The 24,343-nt window shown below is 38.6% G+C and overlaps 2 protein-coding genes and 1 pseudogene across 4 annotated transcripts in view; 2 read left to right on the forward strand and 1 right to left on the reverse strand.

Moving 5' to 3' along the window:
* The window catches only part of PPP3CB (protein phosphatase 3, catalytic subunit, beta isozyme), a 58,494-nt gene extending 53,783 nt beyond the window's left edge, over positions 1 to 4,711 (forward strand). For 2 of the 3 annotated variants that reach the window (XM_006887537.1, XM_006887538.1), the window contains exons 13-14: positions 3,137 to 3,166; positions 4,533 to 4,711. In XM_006887537.1, coding sequence (XP_006887599.1) covers positions 3,137 to 3,166; positions 4,533 to 4,711 — 209 coding nt within the window. The remainder of the gene's footprint in view (positions 1 to 3,136; positions 3,167 to 4,532) is intronic. The other variant, XM_006887539.1, reaches the window with a different exon arrangement.
* A 9,754-nt stretch (positions 4,712 to 14,465) lies between these two features.
* Positions 14,466 to 17,622, forward strand: MSS51 (MSS51 mitochondrial translational activator). Its single transcript, XM_006887540.1, has 6 exons — positions 14,466 to 14,686; positions 14,927 to 15,082; positions 15,825 to 15,949; positions 16,133 to 16,699; positions 17,007 to 17,100; positions 17,403 to 17,622. Exons 1-6 carry the CDS (start codon positions 14,466 to 14,468, stop codon positions 17,620 to 17,622), a joined length of 1,383 nt encoding a protein of 460 aa, XP_006887602.1.
* A 5,220-nt stretch (positions 17,623 to 22,842) lies between these two features.
* LOC102861598 lies at positions 22,843 to 23,243 on the reverse strand (annotated as a pseudogene).
* Between the last annotated feature and the right edge of the window lie 1,100 nt (positions 23,244 to 24,343).

A 24,343-nucleotide genomic window follows, 5' to 3' on the forward strand; every position in this document is an offset into this window, starting at 1 on the left:
ATTGTTAATTTATGTGATATTTTACAAGTATTTTTATAAATTTCTCAACTCTATTGGAAGCATAGGATGTTTATATGTTATATGCATTTTATTGACAGAAATTTGATTGGCCTTAACCCTGTAAGACTATAGTCATTACGGCCTCTGTAGTCAAATACAGACTACCCGATTTTTTTTTTCTTTTTTTACTTTTTTAAAAAAATATTTTTTATTTTAATGAAAGTTTATAGAGACTTTGGATTTCCATTCATTCATTGTTGCACGGACTACCCTATTTTAAAATATCAAGTTCTACTTAATAATATATCTTTAGTGTGCTTAGTATTTTGGAATGCAATTTGACATAGTACCATACTTATATATATTGAGGCCACATCAGTATGCCCTGATAACTGAAAAATAACAGATATAGTGACTTTCAAGTAGAATTTTCTTTTAATTATCAGATTTTTTTTCAGTCTAAATGTTTTTTTAGTCTAATTTTTAAACTTCAGTGACCATCTATCAAATCTCTAAGCATTTGTGTTTGACATGGTATGTGATCTTAAATATGTTAGCCATTATGTATTCTAGAGAGGATTTCGTTTAGGAGCATATGGAGACTTCAAGAAGGAGCAGAACTATAATTTCACTTAATGCTTTTTTTGTGTGTGTGTGTGTATGTGTGTCTGTGTACCGTCAGATCATATCTGACTGGTACAGGAGGAGATTTTTCCTCCTTTCCCAGCAGAGCATCTGGTGGATTTGAACCATGCATCTCTAGGATTGCAGTGCAGCTTCTTGCCACTAGGCCACCAGAGCTCCCCTTCACTTAATGCTTTTACATATAAAATTCAAAGTCCTTAGAACCATCTCAGAAGCCTGTCATATAATTTTAAAATTTCATTAAAATTGATATAGTCAGATAGTAATTCCTACAGGTAGCACTTTTTTTTTTTACTTTCTGTTCTTAATTGATTATATAATACAAGTTACAAAATATTTTACATAAGGTCATTTGTGTTATCCTAGGCTCTTTATTAAAACGCTTGATAATGGACTTTTTTTTTATACATTAATTTTTTAAATTATAAGGAAACTGTCCTCTTTTTGAAAAATGGAATACTAGAGCTGATCAAGTAGAGGCTTTTTTATTTCTCAGACTGTTTTCTGTCTGAGAAAATTGTAAGAATATTTCCAAGTACAGGGTGAGATTTTAAAAGCAATTATATGTATTATACATATATAATTGATGTGTCTATGTTAATTTTTAATATAATTTAACAGTTAAGAAATACTCTTCCTTATTCAGTGTTCTTACTATTTCTTTTGAGTCCCAAAATTAGCTTCACTAACTGGTTAAGTAAGATCAACAACCTTTTTTAATTTATCCCAGTTTAATTCCTTAGATTCGTCATTGGCCTTTCACATTACTAACGGCTTTGGAAACACTGTTTCTAAAGCATATTTGCTGCTCAAAGTTTATCTCAGAATAATTATTCTTGTTGGACTTAGTGAGGAAGTACCAAAATGGAAGAGTCACTAATGTAACATGTATTTTGTACTTTGTGTAAAATGGGATGAAACAGTATTGTCCTCTGTAATTTTAGGTCCAGATCCTTGAGCGAGCACTTTATCCAGTTTGAGCCTAGAAGTAAGCCCCCTGAAAAGAACCTTTGACTTCAAAATTTATAATTAAGTATGCTTCAGTTCCTTAAATGGGCCAGAACAGGCTATATTACCACAAGGCATTTGTTTTAGATGGCACAAATATTTGCCCATACCAAGAAATAACTAGGATTTATTTCCTGTAGGAGTCCATTCTATTCCTTCATTCCTCTGTTTGGTTAGTGGACTTGAAAACACACTCAGTAACCGTTCTCTCTCTACTCCACAGTGTAGGCTGTTAGTGCATGCCGTATAAATGAGTTAGTGATAATTTTTTTTTTCACACCAAAAACTCATCAATTCATAGCTGATCTTTCAGCTTATAGCCAACCCTCTAGGGAGTTTTCAAAGGCTATAAATCACACAGAAGAGATTGTCCATCTTTCTCCCACAGAACAACTGAGGGACTCAAACCATTCACCTTTAGGAGCACAACTCCCTGTCCACTAAGCCTCCAGACTTAGTGATGTCTGTATGGGAGCTCTGGTAGTATATAGTCTGCAGAGAGTTGCATTCTAACCAAAATTGGCACCTGAATTCAATAACCACTTCACAGGAAAAAGATGACACAAAGATCTTCCATGTTGTTTACAGCCTCCAAAAATCCACTGGAGGGTCAGCTACGAATTGGTTCCAACTCAACAGCAATGAGTGTTAGGTGTTGATATTGTTAACAGTAATATTAAAAGAAGAGTTTCCTAGTAGACAATTAAAGGGGCCATTTCAGGTGCTGCCCAAAGAACATAATTACAGAGCTGTTTTACTTAAAACAGCTCGCCAACTTTTTAAAAGCAAACAAAAAGCCCACTGCTTTTGAGTCTGTTCTGATTCACAGGACTCTGTTCTGTTTCCATGGCTATGAATCTTTGAGAGGAAATGGCCCATCTTTCTGCTTCAGAACAGTTTATTTGAACTGCTGACCCTTCAGTTAGCAGCCAAGTACATCACCCATTACACCATTTGAATGTCATTCACCACGTTTACTGCCTTTAAATTTTGTTATAGCTATACTACTAACTTTTGAAGCTTATCCTTTATCCTGTGAATTACAAGAGGAGGGAGCCAACTGGTGATGGATATCGGATCAGTGAGATATCAGATCTGTAAAATTTTGCCATAAAGAATTGCCCTGTGATTATGATATAAACATGTCGAAACTTCTAAGGCTATCAAAATACTGAATTCAAGATGGAAAATTAATAGTAGGGTACATACATTTGCATGAATGTTGAGCTGTCTGTGTTTACAAATAGGTCTGTGTGTTTTGTGCTCTGAGCAATGTTGTCACAGTGCTGTCTGTAAACTGCTGCATCAGAGTTGGGGAATGGAATGGGATTCTCTTATATGGGTACATTTATGTTAAGTTGTAAATTATGATGTAGTGTGGGAAACTGTGATATTTTAAGTGATCATTGCCTTTTCTGCTGTACAATATGACCCTTCTCATCTCTCTCATTCATTTTGCATGCCTCTGCTCACTTCTGTACAGCCACAGTTGAGGCAATTGAGGCTGAAAAAGGTACGATCAGAGTCCTTACGCTGGGCAGAGATCTGTGGTGTGTGGGTGGGCACTAGAGAATGTCCTGTGGGTGTGTCTTACTCCTTGTTTGTACAGCCCAAGATGAATCAGACTGACTGACTCACCAAATTCCTTTTCTTAAAAAAAATACACATAAGAATTTATGTCCATAGTGACAGTCTGGTATTTACTCTCTGTGTGCAATTCACATTTAATCTTGTTTTCTTCATAGTAGTACAGCATGTTATACTATATTTTTAAAGTTGGCTATTTCAATGGAAATGGCTAAAATGGCCTTGACAAATGGTGACGATTTTTTTCTTATTTTGCATGAGTCTCTGCTACACAGAATTTTTTTTCCCCTAAGTAAAATCACTTGTAGGCTTGGTGTGAATTTGCCTTTACTTATTTTCAGTAAAGCACATGAGAGTGCTAGAGCTGTTACTATGATGTTGGGAGTTTTTTTCCTTCCTGTTTTTTAAAATTTTGCTTCCATTTGGACTATAGCTTGCTAATAAGATAGTATTTAAGTATTTCGCATACTCGCTTAATACACATTGCTGAGTGTTTTACTGCCCAGCTGTCTAGTTCACATGCACAGACTTCCAGGAATTTCACATATTATGCAACTGATTATAGGAACTAGTACTGTGAAAGTCTTTTTTTTTCTATGAGGATTTAATAATAGTTGAGGATGCATCATTCCAGATAAAGTGAATTAAAAAACCTACTATTTGCAATAGGATTGCCGTTTATTTTGAGTTTCCATGGAACATGTCTGTGACCAGTGAATTAAGAATGATACCTACTAAAATATGAAACTATAAAATACTTGTGCTGTCAGCTAAATATAGATCTAACTTTTGGAGGTGTTTTCCACCTTTTTCATTTCCTGATGGTGACGGGGTGATAACACCTTTACCTCCAGAATAGTTCTAATCGCTTACATTCCAACTTGATCTCTTTGGTACTGATAGTTGCTACTGATACTGAGTATTAATCTTGTTTAGTCTACCCTTATACTTTCTTTGATAGTTACTGGTAAAATTGGGGTGGGAGGCAGTACTCTACTGGTGTAGAAGTCAGACTGAAACCCTGGGGCTGTTATCTGGAGGCTGACTTTGGAGAGAGTTATTTTTATGTTTTTTTAAAGGCTCTGGTAACGCTCATCCTTTATTAAGCTATCATTTTTATGCTTATGTTTAAACATTTCACATTTTAAGTCTAGGATAGGGATAGATAAAATTCAGTTAAAGACTTAATTGTTGCTACTTAGGGCTAATTTCTGTCTTCTTAAGTATTATGTTATTGAAATACCAGAAATGTTTTTCAGTTACTGACTTATTCAAATTTGCATTTTGTTAAGCAATACGAGGATTCTCTCCACCACATAGAATCTGCAGTTTTGAAGAGGCAAAGGGTTTGGATAGGATCAATGAGAGAATGCCACCCCGGAAAGATGCTGTACAGCAAGATGGTTTCAATTCTCTGAACACCGCACATGCCACTGAGAACCATGGGACTGGCAACCATAGTGCCCAGTGACCCACAGCTTCCCAGGGACTCTCACATCTCGGGCCTCAAATGGACAGATCACCCGAGGAGCTGGAGGGGTCAACCAAGCAGACTGTAAATGTCAACAGTCCCTCTGGAGAAACCATTGTGCTTTTGAGACCCCCAACCCTCTTCCTGGATGGAGGCTTGAGGGCCCTGGGAGTTGTTGCATCATCTGATAAGACTGGGTTATCGCTGCCAAGATGGAGAACAGAGAGCAAGGAGCAAGGGGCTTGGGGCAATTTCCATTGGAGAGTGTCTACACCTCCATTTATTCTTGTGGTTCACACATTAAGTTTACAAATGATATTTCTTTTCCCCTTAGTAGAATTAGATATTGTTTTAACCACCATGACTTCAAATACTATGTTAAGAGCTAATGTGGACTTTTCTTTTTTGCCATGAAATGTCTTTAAAGGATGAATTAGCACTGTTTTAAAATATCTCTGAAGCTACGAAGCTGTGTTTTGCATTATGGACAAAATGCTAAGAAAACCCATTGACATTTATACAGAATGCTGACCTCAGGTCTTTAGTTCTTAAATGTGGCTAATTCTGTAATATAGTGTTGGTATTTTTCAATTATGAATACATAACCTATTTATAGACAGAATTCTTTTACTTGAACACAAATCCAAAAACTAACTTAAGGTCTTTTTGCCCAGATCTTTTGAAATTTACACCCAGTGTTTTAAGAAGAAAACTTAAGTTTCAAAAATACAAAAAATTACAGAATTACTCATTTAAGGTACTTTAAAAGAAGTTTGTACATTGTCAAAGTAAATTTTAATTCAAATCATGTCTGTAAAACTTGATGTATTTTTGTGTATGCATGTTTTCATTTTGCAAATATTTAATATATAGACCTATGATGTACAGATATGACATGTATAGGTTGCCTAGATGTTATGAGAAATTTTAGTTTATCGTGAGTACTCAAGTTGCTTAGATAGCCAACAGGGTGATTTGCTGCTGGCTTACTCATTTTTATGTTTTAATGCAAAGGAAATTTTAAAATGTTCTGGAAGTGTTTTTGATTAAGCAGTGCAGCAGCAAGCATAGAAGCAACAGTTCTGTTCAATCTTTCAGGTGTTAGTGGAAGCATACAAGTCAAGACTGCATGCTGGATTTTTAATTTTGATAGTTACAGAACTGCTTGGTTAAACTAAATGGAACCATGTGCTCATTTTTCACAATTATTGACCTGTATCAATTGCCACTGTAGTTTGGTATTTTCCTTTACTTTGGTGACCTGCTTCCATCATGCCCTGGAAAGCAACTCAGAGCTCCAGGCGGCGGAACCATCTATTGTTTTGTTTGCCAGAAAGTGCACCCTGTATGGTCTCCCTTCTGAGTTGGAACTATTATGCATGTGCAGGATTATTCAAATATTTTATAAACAGTATCACACAATAAATTCCATGCATGGGCCGCTGCTCCTATCTCTGTGTTGGGTTTTATTTGTAATCTTATAAGGTGCAATCTGATCTGACCTCATGACAATGAGAACATCTTGTTAATAATACTGGGATATATACCTGGGATATGTAGATTCTAGTCTAATAATTCATAATAATTTGCTGAGTCAAGCTCTTCTCTTTTTTCTAAATTTTTGTTACATTTTTCAAACGTCTGTTTTAGTAACAGTCCTAGATATCTAGTACAAGCCCCCTAAATCTGAAATCACTAACTTCACCTAACTTTTTATTGAAAAAATATGCATTGTATTTTATTTAGGATTTTGTTATAGCAGTATTCAGATTTTATTGGGTGTTCTAACAATAAGCAAAAAAAAAATACTCGCAACCTTACCTTTTGCTTTTTGGGTTGTTGTTTTTTTAAAATTTTTTATTATTTTGTCTGTGTGTACTATCAAATCGGGTCTGACTGGTATAGGAGGAGATTGTCTCTCCTTCTCCAGCAAAGGATCTGGTGGATTCAAACTGCATACCTCTGGGATTGCAGTGCAGCTTCTTGCCACTAGGCCACCAGAGCTCCCTTAACATTGCCTTTTTGATCCATGTTACCTTTATCAAGATAGAACAAGTGTAGGGTTTTGTATGTTGAGGAAATTAGGACATTGCTCAACCTTTTATAATAATGATAATTTTATAGTAAAAGTTGCTTACTACTAGTTCATGAGCCTATTAATATAATCCTCTGTCTATAAATGACCATGCACAGCATATTTTAAAGAATGTTGATTTTCTTTTTTTTTTTATGAAGGCTATGTTCCTAACTTGAGAACTTAACTAGTAGATAAGAATACCAAGAACTTCTTAGCCTTTAGGACCATTACAAGGGTTTAAGACTATCAAGAGAGGATAAAATAGATGAATGGGACCTTCTAAGAATCAAACCCCTATGCACATCCAAACTTCTCCAACGGTAAAACGGGAAGCCACAGACTGGGAAAATGATTTGGTAATGACATGTCAGATAAGGGACTTATATCTAGAATTTATAAAATACTTGAGCACCACAAGAAGATAAAGGAAAACAACCCAGTTGAAAAATGGGCACAGGATATGGAACAGACACTTCACCAAAGAAAACATTCAGATGGCAAGCAAGCACATGAAGAAATGTTCAAAATTCCTATCTCTAAGGGAGATGCAAATCAAAACAACTACGAGATATCATCTCACCCCAGTAAGAATAGCAAAATTTAACAGAACAGCAAACAACTAATCAAATCAAATGCTGGTGAGGTTGTGGAGAAAATGGAACCCTTATTCACTGTTGGTGGGAGTATAAAATGGTGCAACCACTATGGAAAGGTGGTATGGCGCCTTCTCAAAAAGTTGGAAATAGAAATACCATTTGACCCAGCAATTCCACTACTGGGAATATATCCCAAGCAGATATACACACCCAAGTTTGTTGTTGCTTTGTTCACAATAGCAAACAGTTGGAAACAACCTAAGTGCCCATCAACAAATGAATGGATAGAGAAGCTGTATATTCACACAATGGAATACTAGGCTGCATAGATAAACTCATGAAATATTCCAAATGGGTTACCCTGGAGGACATTATGCTGAGTGAATATCTGTCACAAGTGGATATATACTGCATAGTGCCACTGTTGTAAAACGGGACTGACATCAGGGTTGGGGGTAGACTGAAAACGATGGGATATATTATGTCTTGCGCCTTGAAACAGATGAGGGAGAGAGCTGTGTAGAAGGAATATATGATTAGATATTATGACAGGAGTCCAGAACAAAGGCTGCATAGTGGAGTGGACTTGGGGGGAGGGATTGTATAGCAATGAAAGAATTTTACTTTTCAAAGAGAAGAGCAAACTGGGGCAGAGGAGGAGGGAGAAAAGTGCAACAATGAATGGAAATCCAAAGTCTGTAAATTTTCATTAAAATTAATTAAAAAAGACTGTTGGAACCCTGGGTAAGCATTAGCAAAAGAGAAGAATGTGGGTGATAAGATCTAATTGTAAAGCAAAGTAAGAGAAAGGAATAGCACTCAGACCTGCTGAATAGGAACCTCTTTTCAGTCTTCATAGTAAGTGCAAACTTAAGGTAGGTCTAAATTGTAAATTAAATGGCTGCCAGAGCATTTCTCATTTTCTGTCATGTCTTCCAGTCAAAACTGACTCACAGCTGACACTCCAGTGGTGTTTCGGTGGCGGTTATTTGCATGGGAGGAAAATTGCCCATCTTCCCCCTGCTGAGCCACTGGTGGATTGGAACCAGCGGAGAGGCTGCATTTGGGTTCGGAGTGCAGTTCCTGGTGGCTTTTTCCACTAGAGCTCCCTAAATAGTTGTTTTTGTCACCTGCCATCAGGCCCACTCTGACTCAGCAACCCTGCAAACAGAAAACTCGCCTTCCTCTCTGCCATCCTCATGATCTCCAAAATGCTTGAGCCCATTGTTACAGTCACAGTGTTGTATATGGATGGTAAAATATAAATTAGTGTCACTTCAATATTTTAATTTCTGCCTATAGGCCCCTTTATATTCAAACACAACACTTTTTTAATTATTAAATTTTATTAATTTTAATGAACATTTACAGAGATTTTGGGTTTTCATTCATTCATTGTTGCACTATTTTCTCTACCCTCCTCCCCAGTTTGTTTTTTCCCCCTCTTGAAAGTCTGTTTTAATTGTCCATTTGCCACAGTGCTTGTCAAAGCCAGTTCTGATTAATCTCCTTTGTCAGTGTGTCCTTTGCCATTCCCTATCACTCCTCCCTGAGAGAGATTTCACCCTGATTCATAAGAAAAAGGGGACGGCGTATTTTCTTAGCTACTTCCTGCTGAAAAGGGACAAACAACATTTTTGGATTGAAAAAGACAACTTCTAGCTTCTTGTGCCTTCTATAGGTCAGCCAGTTTTAGCAAAACCACCTTGGAAGTTCTGACAGTTCAGTTTGATGTTGACCTAAACCTTTGCTTCGGAATGAATCATTCTCATTTGTACTGAGAATTTACCTATTTTCTGGTTGTTTTTTTTTTCTTTGTCCATAACTATCTATATAATGTTCTCTTTTCATTAATTCTTTGCAGTTTTCTTTCACTCAGCATCTTAGAGTTTGGGATTCTGTTAAGAATCTGTTGCTTGCATATATTCAGATTTTGGGAACTCATTGCAAGTACTAGTCCTGAATTTGAAATAAATGACAGAACTGGGGCCAGATGAAAATAAAAACACCAAGTCTTGCAGACCTTTGTTTTGCTGTTTCTTTTCTATCTCTACTTCATCCTGAGCTGCTTCACCTTTGTACGTTGTTCATAAAAATAGTATATAATTTAGTTTTTAACTAAAATTTTTATCTTACCTTAATATTCCAGAGCATTTGTTGTTCTTTTGTCATAAACAGTTAAGTGGACCATGACACCTCCACTCAGTACACTGGTTTCAAAGAAAATTAATTTTACTGATATTTTCCTATAATTTCTCCTGTGCTATTAAGTGGCCATTTCTCATTTATTCAGTTTTATATATTTATTCAGAATTAAACTGAGCATTGTTGATTTCTGTACCCTGAATTTGGGGAAACTCATGTAGGTCTACTTTGACATCTAGGTCTGTGGAAGTTGGTGATCTAATCTAGGGCTTGCTTAGCCTTTCCAACCAAAGGCTGACTTGTGATCTGAGGTGATTTGGTGTTTGTTTTTTAAAGCCCAAAGAGAGCAGATATGCTATCCTGGGTTAGGAAAGTTCATGAAGCAGTAGACTTCATCTTCCATTAACCTGTCTGGCCTTTAGTGAAGTTGAGAGTGTTGACAGTGTCCTGAGCCCTGTTGGCAGAAAACATGGATCAGGAAGAGAGATACCATTGGGCAGGAGACCAGGTCCTGAGCATTTCAGCAGTTTGCAGAGGAAAGTGATATGAAGGGACAGCTGCATTTCAGTCTCAACCTAGATCTGAGGAGATCAAGCCTTCACTTCTCTTGGAGGAAAGGGAGAAGAAAGGAAGCCGAGGATTTAGCAGGGTAAGTTACTTTTCCATCAACCTGTCTGCTTGCTTAGTTTATAGTTGAGTGAAATGTTTATCACACCCAGGAGTGTTAATCACTAACTAAGCAGCTGAATGTAGTCAAAGTAGCACTGTTCTTAAGATATTTCTCCTTTTATTTTCTTTGTTTCCTGGTCCCTTTTGAGGAACCCCAATAACTATTTTCCCTACCTATCCAAGACGTTTTGGGTTTGCTGGTGAATTAAAAAATACATGGTTTCTCCTGGTCTGGCAATAATGAGATGACCATGGTAATTTAGGGACCTCACAGGTAAAACCTGGCACTTTGGGTGGTAAGAAAGAAAAAAAGACTAGAGACTTGGCCACGTAAATAGACATATTTTTATTTGGAATTTGGAGATGAAGAAGAATGTTCTGTGGTTATCCAGTTCATTTTTTTCTTTTATATCCTGGGAATAAATTATCTGAAGACTCTGAGAATGACCAAGGGGGTGTAGGGTGTGTGTATGATGCAATAGTTGATTTCTGGTTTGTTTGGTGGGGTTTTTTGTTTGGGGTTTTTTGTTTGTTTGTTTTCAAGATACACTATGAGCTCTAGAAAATTCTTAGAGCTTATTGCAATTCTCTGTCTTTTCCCTTTTTCCCTTGTGTCTATTTTGTTTATTTTACTCCTACTCCCCTTCTTAAAGCTTGGAGTTTTAACCTTTCTTTGCTGAAAAGTTAGAATCAGGTGACCCACACGGGGCCTGGGGCTCAGATATTTAGATGTTAGGTAGGTAGGTAGGTAGATGATAGATAGATAGATAGATAGATAGATAGATAGATAATAGATAATAGATGATAGATAGATGATAGATGATAGATAGATAGATAGATAGATAGATAGATAGATAGATAGATAGATAGATAAAAAGAAAGAAATGCAAAGACCTGGCACTCTCTCCTGCCTTTTTACCTACTTCCTGTCAGAAAGCCAGCATATTTGTGTCATAAGCATACTCTGTACACAGAGACAGCCATGACATTTCACTAACACCTCCTCAAGTTGTGTGAGCTATTTGACTTCGAGCCATTTAGACTAGTCTCTATCTTGAAAGCCAAGAGTTAATCTTCCATTGGAGGAAAAGCTCTCCTTGAAAATGGAGTTGTGAGGCAATAGCTTTCTGGCCTTAATTAGCTTCTATTACGGCAGAAAGGCTTGTGGTTGGATGGCATAAGGATATTTATAACTCTTGGGTTTAAGACCCTAGAATTTTCTCAAAGATATGTATCCTCCATATCTATAAAGAGAAGTTGAATCTTTTCTGTCAAGAATTAAGGTGTTATCTTGCTGGAAGACAAATGGATAGAGCTGACAAATTTTTTCTAGAGATGCTATAATTCTGGAAATGGCATGAGGATATATGTTGATTAAAAGTGGAGGGAAGTTGTGGAAATGGGATGTGAAGGGCAAATTCAAATACCTGCCCATTAGTAAAGGATAAGGCCTTAATCCCTCCGAATAGTATCTTTCAGTCCTGTTTCTTCATTGATAAAAATGAACTGGATATTGTTTACTGATGAACTTTGCTATCACTATTTTGTGAATTCACCCTGGGACTAAGGAAGAGATTAATAGAGCGGAAACATCTAGATGGGAAGAAATAAAGGAATTAAAAACTAATTTCTTCCACTAGGCAGAGAAGCAGTGGTTTGCTGGGACCTTACATAAGATATTTATGTTATCTGAATGGTTTAGGGTTTTGTTTTTTTCCCCATCTACCCTTCAGCTGAATGTTTTGGGAATTTTTTTTATGACCTCCCTGATCTGAACTTTAATAGGTATTAAAACATGCTAAAACCAGACTTCTCTTTATCACTCACTAGTATTTCCTGTGACAGGGTGAGTTGAGGGGACTGCAAGAAAGTGAACAATTCAGCCAAACAAGTGAAAAAGGATTTATTAAGGCAATAAAACAGAGGCTTACGGGTAAGAGTTAAAGTAAAAAAGAAAAAAGAAAGTTCCCCTCTTTAGGCTCCCAGTGTCTTGACTAGCCCATCCTAGGGATTTGTGGGGCTGATTGTGATTTGTTTCCCCTGCATTCCTGGGGAGGAAGATACTTCCTGGTATAACCGCCCCTTCCCCCCCAACTTTTTTACTTCTGCCTAAAGTACTATCACCAGGTTCCTTACCACTCAGTTTGTTGGGGCAACTCTTTTACATTCTTTTCCTGTTTCCCTTGAGAGACCCAGCTTCCAGCCCTCTCATGAGCATGAGAAAGACCAGGTAGCAGCAGTTCTACCCCTTAGTGGGTATCTCATTTACAGTAGGGCCAACCACTGTCAAGAGTTTTAAATCCTCTATTGTCTAAAAGGAGCCCTGTAGCATAGTACATAATCCTGCTCAACTTGGGTATTTTCCTTCCTCCTCTCTTTTCCTCTTTTCTTCTTCTCCCTCTTTTTCTTCCTGTCATCTCCTCTTCTTCCTCCTCCCCCCTCCCTCCCTTACTTAGGTGAAATGCACTAAAATAAAAGGAAATATTTAAAAATTAAAAAGAAGGGAAGAGAGAAGAGAGCAAAGATTCATAAATAGAAAGGTTGGTGAAGGGAAAAGTAAAGTACAATGAGCATTTGATGAGAAATTATAATTAATTGTATGGATCAACTGTAGTGCTTGAGATAAAATGTATACAAATTATTGAGTTAAAATAAATTAAAAAGAACCACAATAACAAACCAAGAAAAAAAAAATGAACATTTCAGTGACATTTAACATATTCACTGTGTTGTACTATTGCCATGTGTCTAGTTCTAAGCATTTTCATCACCCCAAGTAAAATCCCACTAAGTCATTATTCCCCACTGGTTACGCCCAGGTCCTAGTAAACAATTTTCTCTGTGGACTGAATCTTAGATGATTGAACTCTAGATGTTTCCTATCAGTGTAATCATAGCATAAGGTTTTGAGGTTTATTCACATTGTAGCATGTGTCAGTATTTCATTCAATTAGTTGTTGCATGGGTATACCACAATTTGTTAGTCTGCTCATCAGAGTTGATAGACATTTGGGCTTTCTGTCTTTCAGCTATTGTGAATAGTTCTGTTGTGGACAGGTGCTTATTAACCTTGTGCTTATTTGAATTGTTTTCCATTTACTTAGATTCATACCTGGAAGTGAGATTGCTTCTGGGTCATATGGCAATTCCATCTTCTTTTTCCTTTTGAGGAACTGTCAAACTGTTTTCTTTTTTTATCAATCCCTACTATTTCTATTCTTAAATTTTTAAAATAAGTAAACTTGCATTTATATATGGGAAATAGAATTGGTACAAAAAGAAACAGGAAAAATCCTAGATGCTCAAATCATGTTGCAGTTATGAGCAATGTCTTTGTCTTTGTCCCGCTGGATGAAAAAACCACACTTTGCAGCATGCTCATGCTTCTGTTGAGCCCACCTTTTTTTTGAGCCCACCTCTTCATGGCCTCTACTCCTTGGTGGTGGACATGACTGGCTTGGTGGTGTTAGCCACGAGGGCTCAGTACGGATGGTAAAGATCCCTTTTTAAATCTTTTTTTTAATTATTATTTGTGTGTACCGTCAAATCAGATCTGACTTGTACAGGAGGAGATTGTCCCTCCTTCCCCATCAGAGCATCTGGTGGATTCGAGCCATGCGCCTCTGGGATTGTAGTGCAGCTTCTTGCCACTAGGCCACCAGAGCTCCCCCTAAAGGTCTGTTTTTATCAAACCTGTTCCATCTCAATGCTTTTCCTTTTCATGATTAATCACTGTTAAATTTTTTTTTAATTTTTTTCTTTTTTTACTGGTCAAGTGAAGCAGTGGTAGTGGAGAAGAAACAAAGAAATCTGTAACTGGCTGTGATCAATTAGTTGTGGCCTCCACTGCACTCGGACCATCACTGTTAAATTTTAAATAAGCTCCGCCAGAACTTTTTCTAAGCATTTGTGGTATACTCATTTACATTATATCTAGAACTTTATATGTGATACACATATATGCTTTTATAATGCTTTTTCTCAGTTTTACAACACACATACTTATATGTAGAAATTTTACGTATGACAAACATATAAATGTGTTAATATGTAGTTTTACCCTTGTATTTTTCATAATTGCCTGTGGTTAATAATAAATAGATTCTAAATCTTACTGATAATTGTGAAGGACCTAGACCTGAAAAGTCAGAATGGGAAATAAAATGTCTGTTTTAAGAAATAAATACATACACTGTATTTGTCCATCTTGCAGAATTCCATTCCATGTTTGTTCTACAGGGTCCCCAGATTCCAGAGGACAGAAGCCATGGCTCCACGGTCCCGACAACAAAGGCAGAAGAAAGCCTCCTCATTGGTGTCACCCAAAGTCATGACCCCACCCCAGCTTGTGACCACTGTGCCTTTGACCCTCTCAAAACCTGGCCCTAGTATTGATGCACTTGGCTTCTCCTCTTTGGAGAATAACGTTCCGGGCCTCTCCAAGCTCATCCTTCAAAAGTTGAACATGAAAAACTATGAAGAATACAAGTGAGTGTGTGGAAGAAGGATTGGTTAGATAGAATTGACTCCAGAAGATGAGAGGCTAGAATATTTGCAGTGAGAGTTTCTTATTTCTGATTGTTGGAAGTTTTATTACTATCAAAGAAACAGAATTTGCTCAAGCAAAGAGTAACTATGGGATTAAGAATTGTGCAGAAGACTGGCTAGATAGGGTACATGAGATAATTTGTAGACTTTTTTTTCCCTATTTCCATGCTGTCTTTTCAGGTTGGTGATAGATGGAGGTACCCCTCTACCTGGCTTTGGATTTCGATGTCTTCAGGAAATGTTTGAGAATATGGAGGACACATTTCGGTTCTGTGCTCACTGTAGAATACTGCCTAGTGGGCTTTCTGATTCCAAGGTCCTCCGATTCTGCAAGAGGTGACTTGTGGGGATGGGGATAATGGAGGGACACTCAGTAACGACCTTATTCTAAAACTTCATTCTTAGAGGAAATGTCCGAATGTTTTCAGAATAATTTCAGGTCCACTTCTCGTTTTGTATCATCCAGGCCACAGAGAGATTAGAATAGAAATGGGCTCCTGCCTGTTTTTTTTGTAATAGGCAGAGATGAGATGGAGAATCCTCCTCCTGAGTCGTGAAGGAGTAAGAAATATCTTTCTTAGGGAGAATGAATGTCAAGAAATGGACCGGTGTCAAGAAGGCAGCCTATAAACAAAAACCCCGTGGTGTTTTTTCTGTTTATTATGGTCAATGGCAACTTTTTTTTAATTTATTGAGATTATAATGAAAGTTTACAAAGAACTTGCATCTTCATTCCTTCATTGTTGCACGTTTTCCTCCCCGCCTCCTCCCCAGTTTGCTTTTTTCTCTGGGAAAGAGTTTTTCCGTTGTTATACAGTCGCCTTCCCCAAACCCCCATGGTTTTTAAAAAGAGATGTAAATGATGATGAGTTGCTCCAAATACAGGCATTACTCTGTCCTAAAAGAATAGTTATATTCCACCCTTCTAAAAAAAGTTAAGCCCCAAATTTGACATGCCATACATCATTCCTCTCAACTCTTATCCAGCGATCATTCTTACTAGGTGCAGGACTATCAATTCTCTTTCTCGATATCTTCATGGTATAGGAATATGTATTTCTATGGCTTATTCTCTCAGGTGCAGAAATGTATATTACTGTGGCCCAGAGTGCCAAAGATCAGACTGGCCAGAACACAAGAAGGTCTGTCAAGAGCTGTGTCTTGTGGCTGTGGACCGTCTCATGGAATGGCTGCTGGTTACAGGTGGAGTGGTGGTCCAAGGGAACATTGCTGTAGTGGTCAGGGTTGGACAAATTAAAAAATATTGTTATAAGAATATAGGTACTCTGTGTACCCTTTGGGAGAGGGAATATGAAGGGAATATTGTTGTTAGCAACAAAGGAATTTGGAAGTCAGGATTAGAACACTTATCCTTTTTTCCTGCAGGTGATTTTGTCCTGCCTTCAGGACCTTGGCTATGGCCAGCTGAAGCAATACAGGACTGGGATACCTGGTTTTCCATGTGGGGTTTACAACTAGATACTACACTGAATGCTGTGCTAGATTGTCAGGCCATGACCACCCTATGGGCCAGTGTAAGACGACCAAGACCAGATTCAGATGTTCTGCAGAGCTCTTTGAAAAGGCTATTGACAGATGCTCTATCCCGACCGTTGACAATAGGCTTAGGACTTCGGGTCTTGAGCATAGATCTTGGGAAGGCTGGAGGAAGCACAGTGCACATAGTTGGTGCTTCTCACGTGGAGACGTTCCTCACGCGCCCAGAGGACTATGATGAACTCACCTATATGTTTCCTGGACACCTTGGCCTCCGTGTGATCATGGTTGGCGTAGATGTGGCTACAGGCTTTAAACAGAGCACCTCACCTTCACCCCTGGAACCTGGCACAGTTCACGTTAGCAGCCACAGAGGTCTCTATCATGACGTCTGGGAGGAGCAGGTGGAGACTGGGCAGATAGCCCATCCAGATTTGGTGGTGGCATTCCATCCAGGTAAGACCAACAGAGTCAGGGATTTATTGGAGGACTCCCCAGGGACTCCAGATCGTGGATCTTTTATCACTGGCATTCTGTTCATTTGGTCAGGTTAAATATAATCTTGGTTGATCATTATTTGTGTGTGTTATGAATGAGTCCAGAATTTTCCATTGAATTTTCCTAGGCTGGGTGATGGTGGTAAGGCTAAGGACTGGGATGAACAAAGTGAGGGAGTAGCATCAACACAGTCATTCACTAAACTTGCGTAGGGTCTCCCTCGGTCCTTTACCTCCCTGTTGCCATTTCCATTTCTGTTCCCTAGGTTTCCATTCCTCTCTGGACTTGATGGAGGCCTGGCTGCCAACCCTGCTGCTGCTTCGCGACTATAAGATCCCAACACTGATTACTCTTTACAGGTTTGGACACCTCAGCGACTCACTCACATCCCTATATATAGTTTTTTTCCTTCTCCCTTGCTCATCTGCTTTCTGGTGATAATTCTCTGCCATCCCACTTGGCTTTCTCATCCTCCTGGAACAAAGTCCTCTGCTAGTTAATAAGAAATTCAGTGAAGTACTTGAGAACAAGATAGCCTTAACTAATCCAGCTTTGGGTAATGCTTGAGGTTAAGGAGTCCAAAAATGTCACAGTCTTTAGCACATTTTCCCTCTGTCACTCTCGTGGCCAGTAAAGTAATTTACCTTTTCTCTCCCCATAGCCATCAGGAATTGATAGCCTCTTTGCAGATTCTGGTAGACCTGGATACACACATCACTGCCTATGGAGCTAACCCTTTCACATCTCTCAAACCTGAACAAGTCTATTCCAACCCCAACAAGAAGCCAGTATACTGCAATGCCTATTATATCATGTTTCTTGGAAGCTCCTGTCACCTGGAGGAGAGACAACTGGAAGAGAAAGTGGATGACAGAGTTTAAATAGCTGAGCCAGGTCCTGACTGGATGTTTGGAAAGTAAGGAAGGTTGTGGTGAAATTACTCTCCTACTGCCAGCTTTCTTGTTGCCAACTTTGAAATTCACTATATCATAAACTTCATCTAGAGTCCAAGTAAAAATTCTAAGCTGAATGACAGCTCCTATGACATGACATGTTGCTAAGAGATTACATTGATTCTAGGAAAACTAATTTGGATATAATGAGTGAAAAGAGGACCTGCTATGTATCTTTCTAACTATTTCTGTTGTAAGAAAGTTGTAATTCTTAAACCAAATGTTTGTGTTGTCTACTATTGGTAAATGAGAAGACTTCTATATTACTCTGCAATAAAAACTTTTATCCAGCAAATTTGGGCTAAAGAACAGAGACATATCAGTGATTTAAAATGGTACAAAATGAACAAATCGAAAAGGGTTTGGAACATGGTGTTTGTAAAGCTTTTGTAAAGCTACTAGTTGTTAGGTGCTGTCAAGTTCTGACCCTATAGACAACAGACCCAAACACTGTCCTATCCTGTGCCATCCTCATCATCTCTCAGAAACTTGAGCCCATTGCTTCTGTCACTATGTCTATCCATGTTGTTGAGAATCACTTTTACTGATCCTCCACCTAATCATGATGTCCCTTACCAAGAAATAACCTTCCTAGCAACATGCCTAAAATATGTGTGACAAAGCTTCACCAACCTTGCCTCAAGGGAGCACTGTGGCTGCACTTTTTCCAAGGTATTTCAGTGTGTTCTTTTAACACTCCATTGGATGTTCAGTACTCTTCTCCAATACCACAGTTCAAAGGCATCAATTATTCTTCTATCATCATTATTCCTTGTCCAATTTTCAGATACATAGCAAGTGATTGGAAAGCCTGAATCAGACACACCTTAGTCTTCAAACCGATGTCATTGCTTTTCAGTATTTTGAAGAGATCCCTTACAGTGGAATACATCTCCTGATCTCCTGACCCCTGGTACCAAGAGTTTTTGGATTATTGATTCAAGCAAGATGAAATCATTGACAACTTCGATTCTCTCTCCATCTGTCATGATGTTGTCTGCTGGGTCAGTGATGAGGATTTTTGTCTTCTTGATGATGAAATGTAATCTATGTTGAAGTCTTTATTTCAGCACCAAATGTTTCAAGTCCCCTCCACTTTCAAAAAGCAAGATTGAGTCATCTGCATAATTGTAAAAATTATGTAAAGTTTACTATTTTGTCTTTTTTCAAGAGAAATACCTAATTTCCCTCTTTTCATCTGTAGACTTCTCTTTCTAATACAGTCTTTCCCTCCAGAGTTTTAATGAAATATTGTGGGGTATGTCAGACTTCACTTTAACTTAATGGCATTATTTGTCACCCGCTCTAGAGTATAATAAAACTCAATTTAGAGCTGCTTGAGCTATTTTTCTTTTCTTTCCTATCTACTGGCAAATATTACTCATTTGTACATGGCCTTTCTAAAGAGGTGCTTTCTCTCTTGCCAAGGAAGCATCAGCTTTCTGTTTGGACCTGCCTGCCACTCCACCACACCCTTGTTTCACAACTGTCTTCTCTTTCACACTCTGAGGATCAGAATATTCCTTAGGTATCCATCCCAGCAATCTTGCCATGACTGCCCCACCTCATTGGTGTAGAATTGGAATCAGCTTAGCTGACCCTCTTTTGAATTTCTGGAGCTATAAGTCACACTGAAGGAGATTGTCCATCTTTCTCCCAAGGAGCCTCTGGTGGATGCAAACTGCTAGAGAGGCATGACTTCTGGGTTAACAGTGTAGCTCCTTATTGACTGTGCCCCAGAGCTCTCTCAGATATAAAGACACACTCATTCTTGGATGAGTAACACTGGATTTTCTGTATTCATGCAAATAAGTTATGTCTACCATGTGGAAAATACTGTGTTGCAACCTTTGGGAGATAAAAAGGTAAAGGCACACTGTCCTTACGCTTCGCCTCAGAAATGAGATTCTAATACATATATAAATGAACTTTATTATGGGATATCATATGGAGTAAGGACTGTGAGAGACTCTTCAAACCTGGAATTTCAATTACCCCTGTAACTAGCAGCCAAACAGCACATCTGTAATGTGATCAGTGACACCAGGAAGGAACACAGTCCTTAGATTGCTCAACCTTACAACATTTGCCCAGAGGCAAAGCTCAGAAGGTTGGAAGAGTTAGGAAGGGACAAAGGGAAATGAAGACAAAGACAGTGTAAGAAGAATGTGGACACTGTAATCAGGGCTATAAAACTATTCTGGAGGCCTTTTCTTATCTCCTTTCAAAGAGGAAGGTTCATCCCTTTGGGAATGTAAATTTCTAATATAACTATTTACCTTCAAAAAAACCAAACCACAAAACTCTATGTGAAATGTTTAATGGAAAATCAATTTGGGAACTTTAACTTAAATCACAATAAAAGGTTTAAAAAAGTTAGCAATCGCTTTTCTAAGCAATAGGAAGGTTTTGTGAATTGGAATTTTATTAAGCAGATGGAGGGCAAGGCGTTCCAGCTGGATAGAACAAGAAGAGCAGAAGTTCAGAGACAGAAATACTGGAGGCGTTTTGATGTACTGCCTAAAGCTAGGTTCTCCAACATGCCCAAACCACTGAAGTATATACATCTAGAAAGAGAGAAAGTTCTAAAGAGCAGAAATGTCAATTTCAAGACTTTGGGGCACCTGATTCAAGCTTGGTACAGTCACTTGCTTCCTATGTGTATGCAAGTTGGACACTGAATAAGGATGACCAAAAAAGAATCGAGATCTTTGAATTGTGGTGTTGGCAATGAAGGTTGAATATCCCATGAACCAGCAAAAAAGCAAACAAATCTGTTTTGAAAAAAGTGCAACCAGAGAGCTGCTCAAGGATGGTGAAATAATCATCTTACTTACTTCGGCCATGTTTTCAGGAGGAACCAGTTCTTAGAGCTATCAAGCTAGGAAAGGTAGAAAGTTGGCAAAAGAAAGGAAGACCTTTAACAGGATCATTTGACACAGTGACTACCACAGTGGACTTGAACATGACAGAGATTGTGAAGATGGTGCATCGGGTTTCTATGAGTTAACTTGTTGACACCTAACAACTATAGTTCCATGACCCATTTCCTTGAAATTTTACATACAAATAGGTTTTGCCCCTTTGGAGAGCCCATCCTAAGACAACTTGTGCCAGAAGTTGAACAAGATCATAAATATGAGTTTCCTGAATTGATTCTTGAGAGACCTGGGAACTTGACTCTTTTTTCCCTAATCATAAGCTATGCTCCTCTCCTGATGCCTGGCCACCAGAACTCACAATACACCACTTTTATTTCCTTCCCTTGTACCTGGCAACCAGAACTGTTCTGTACATTAATGTATAGAAAGACCTGCTTTTGTGAAAAGTCCCTAGCCACACAAACCTCCTCCCCTTTATAAACCCTCTTTCCTTATCACTCTGACACTCTCACATTCTGGCCAGTGGAGGCCAGCCAATAAACTGTTTGTACCCTAACTGAGTGGTGTCAAGTCTATCAGTTCTCAAGTTTGACTAGTCTTAAAGAAAGATGTTGCTAACTTTGCCTTTGTCAGTAAAGAGGACATGGCTAATCTATAAGTAATTGTTAGGTGCCATCTAGTTGAGTATGACTCATAGTGACCCTATGAACAAAAGATCTGAACCCTGCTCTATCCTGCACCATCGTCACACCTCCTGACACAGAAGAGCCCACTGCAGCAGTTACCATGTCAGTCTTCCTGGTTGAGGGTCTTTCTCTCCTTTGCTGACCCTCCACCCTTCCCAGCACCATGTAAATCAACAAAATGTTACCACCAATGGATCAAAACCTCAGTATTTCATGAAGTATTATATGGTCAAGAGCCAATGGTAATAAATTCAAGCTCCCCTGAAAGCACTGGTAAAACATAAGGCCCCAGGAATTGGTGGGATACCAATTAACATGTTTCAAATTGAAGAAGCAGCCCTACATGTGCTTACCAGTCTATACCAGGAAATTTGGAGACAGCGTCCTGGCCGATTTACTGAAAGAGATCCATGTTTGTTCCTCTTCCCAAGAAAGGTGATCCAACAGAATGTGGAAATTATTGCACAATATCGTTAGTATCTCACGGAAGCAAAATACTGGTGAATATCTTTCAAATAGGCAGACTTTCAAGCTGGACTTATGAGTGGCACCAGGATGATACTGCTAATGCCAAATGGATCCTGTCTGAAAGTAAAGAATAGCAGAGGAATGTCTATTTATTGACTATGCAAAGGCATTTGACTGTGTGGATCATAACAGATTAGGGCTAATATTGAGAAGTGCTTGCTGCAGAAGATTAGAGACTACAGATTTCAGTATGGATTGCATCTCAATATCAAGAAAACAAAAATTATCACCAATGAACTGATAGGTAACATCATGATAGATGAAGAAAAGATTGAAGCTGTCAATGACTTTGTCTTACTTGGGTAATCAGTACTTGGTACTAGCAGCACTACAGTGAGGCTTGAGTCCCTGTGATGGCAGGAATCAAGTGGTGGCACTTCATCCACAAAGACAAGGTGGGCATGATTATTGTGATTTAAAACAGAGTCAAAGCAGTAATCAGAAAAGTCTGACTAGGGTGATCTTACAGAGTTGTCTTCTTAGTTATGGTGTCCCTAAGAATTAAATACATGGGCAATATAAATATTTGATTAAAAGAATTCTAGGCCAACTGAATGAGAGTCTTATTTAAATAGACTAAAGATTCATGGCCCCTCAATCAAGTCTCAGCCAGTTTATAGATTCACAACTCCTTTAATGAAGGAAAAGTTGAGTATGAGCCTTACTGAACTATGAAAAATATATAATGTTTATCTTTCCCCAGGCTACCACAAAGAGATCTATAACAATTCACTGGAGTATTCATTGGGGAAAATAAAATAATTAGACTTTTCAGGGTTTACTGGGTAATGTCGCTGAATTAAAATTAATTCTCTAAAAATAAACTAAACTTCTCAAACCTATTGCTGTCTCGTTAGAACCAACTCACAACTGAGTTGGGTTTGCAAGGCTGTAACTGTGGGAGAAGATTGCCTATCTTTTTCCCAGACATTAATGCTATGAGTCCCAAAACCCAAACCCTTTTTTTTCCTGTTATAAAATCTCCATTTTATTGCTCCTCACTCCCCTCAAAAAAATAACAGAAAAGCAATATGCCAAGTTCTTTATTGGTTTCATTTCTTGCATTTGAAATACTCTTCAATGACATCCTTGGCCTGTGATTCTTTGCCATAGTCCTTAACAACTACACAACTGCAGCCAACTACTTTGTGGGACTTTCCTTCTCGGTCAGTTTTGCAGAGGCCTACCCACTCCCCCAGTTTCTTATTATCATCATCAACCTTTATCAGGTTGATTTGGTGTTCAGCACAAAAGGCCTCTACTAACTTGACATACATAAGCTCATTACAGTTGGATGCAAGCACACATAGATGGGCTTGGCGCTTGTCTAAGGCTTTGGCAGCTTCGCGGATTCCACGTGCTAGGCCATCGTGGATGAGGGCGGTCTTTAGCACCTCTTGTAAAGGGTATTAACGTCCATTACACTTCCAGCAGCAGTGCCTTCATCGGCCATGGCGGTGGGTGGAGCAGAATCTTGAACGCACCCGGGCCTCCGCCTCCGCACAACTCGGCAGCGACAGGGGAATAGCCCAAAACCTTTTTATGGACCGGAAGTCAGAGCAGGGGTGTATGAAAGTCAGGTTATTAGGAGGGTCTCAGATATGTTTCTGAGGATGTCCAGCAGGCCTCTGAACTTATGATTCATCAATTTCTTGTTTCTTTAAAAAAAAAATCATTCTTTCCCCCCCCCTCCTTTTCCCTCCATACAATATACCTCTTGTTCCAGATAGCTGTCATACTGATTCCTCAATTTCACAATGCTTAAATGGACTAGACATACTCAGCAACTGGCAGAAGAACCCTCCTCACACTGGACCCCTAATATGTGGAGTCAGAGCTATTGTGGTAGGAAAAGTGGAGCAGAAGCCATCAGAACCACCCTTGCCTAGGACAATAGTAATAAAAAAGCAATATTGCATTCCTAGGTCAATTGCAGAAACTGTTGTCAACCATCAAAAAATCTCCATCACTTGTCTGTCAGTTTGCCATACTGGGATGGCTTCTTGGTTTCTAGAGATCATGTGATAGCATCTTGCATGAATAGTGATTTTTATCACTGCTAATCTGCTGGCCTAGTGGTAGGAGTTGCACTTTCAGGCCAAGAGCAGACAGTTCAAGTCTACTAACCAACTGCTCTCAGAAAGAAAGAAGGGAAATTGCTCATGCAACTTACAGCCTCTAACAACCCACAGGGTCAGCTATGATTTGGTTTTGACTTGATTACACATAATAATGACAACAATATTTAAAAAAAAAAGATAAATCATGACCTTACCTGATGAACTACACAGGAATCAAATTTACTGTACCTATGGAAAGAGATGATAGAGAACCTCAATAGAAGCAGTCAAAACAAGGCCAGAGGCTGTGCATGATCTCCAGCACACTCAGGCCCATTATAACAATTACTAAGTTGTTCATCCATCTCATTGAAGGTCTTCCTCTCTTTTGCTCACCATGTACCTTTACTTGCATGACATGTTTTTATAAGGACTGGGCTTTCCTGAGAATCAGCTCAAAATATGTGAGATGAAATTTCACCATCCTTGCCTC

The sequence above is a fragment of the Elephantulus edwardii genome, unplaced genomic scaffold, assembly GCF_000299155.1.
Source record: "Elephantulus edwardii isolate Elephantulus edwardi_28Jun2011 unplaced genomic scaffold, EleEdw1.0 scaffold00058, whole genome shotgun sequence".
In the NCBI taxonomy this organism is placed as follows: Eukaryota; Metazoa; Chordata; class Mammalia; order Macroscelidea; family Macroscelididae; genus Elephantulus; species Elephantulus edwardii.

Coding starts and splice junctions, on each gene's coding strand:
- MSS51 (XM_006887540.1), top strand. CDS start 14,466: ATGGCTCCACGGTCCCGACAACAAAGGCAGAAGAAAGCCTCCTCATTG. Junction 15,083..15,824: donor GTCCTCCGATTCTGCAAGAG/GTGACTTGTGGG, acceptor TTATTCTCTCAG/GTGCAGAAATGTATATTACT. Junction 15,950..16,132: donor GGAATGGCTGCTGGTTACAG/GTGGAGTGGTGG, acceptor TTTTTCCTGCAG/GTGATTTTGTCCTGCCTTCA.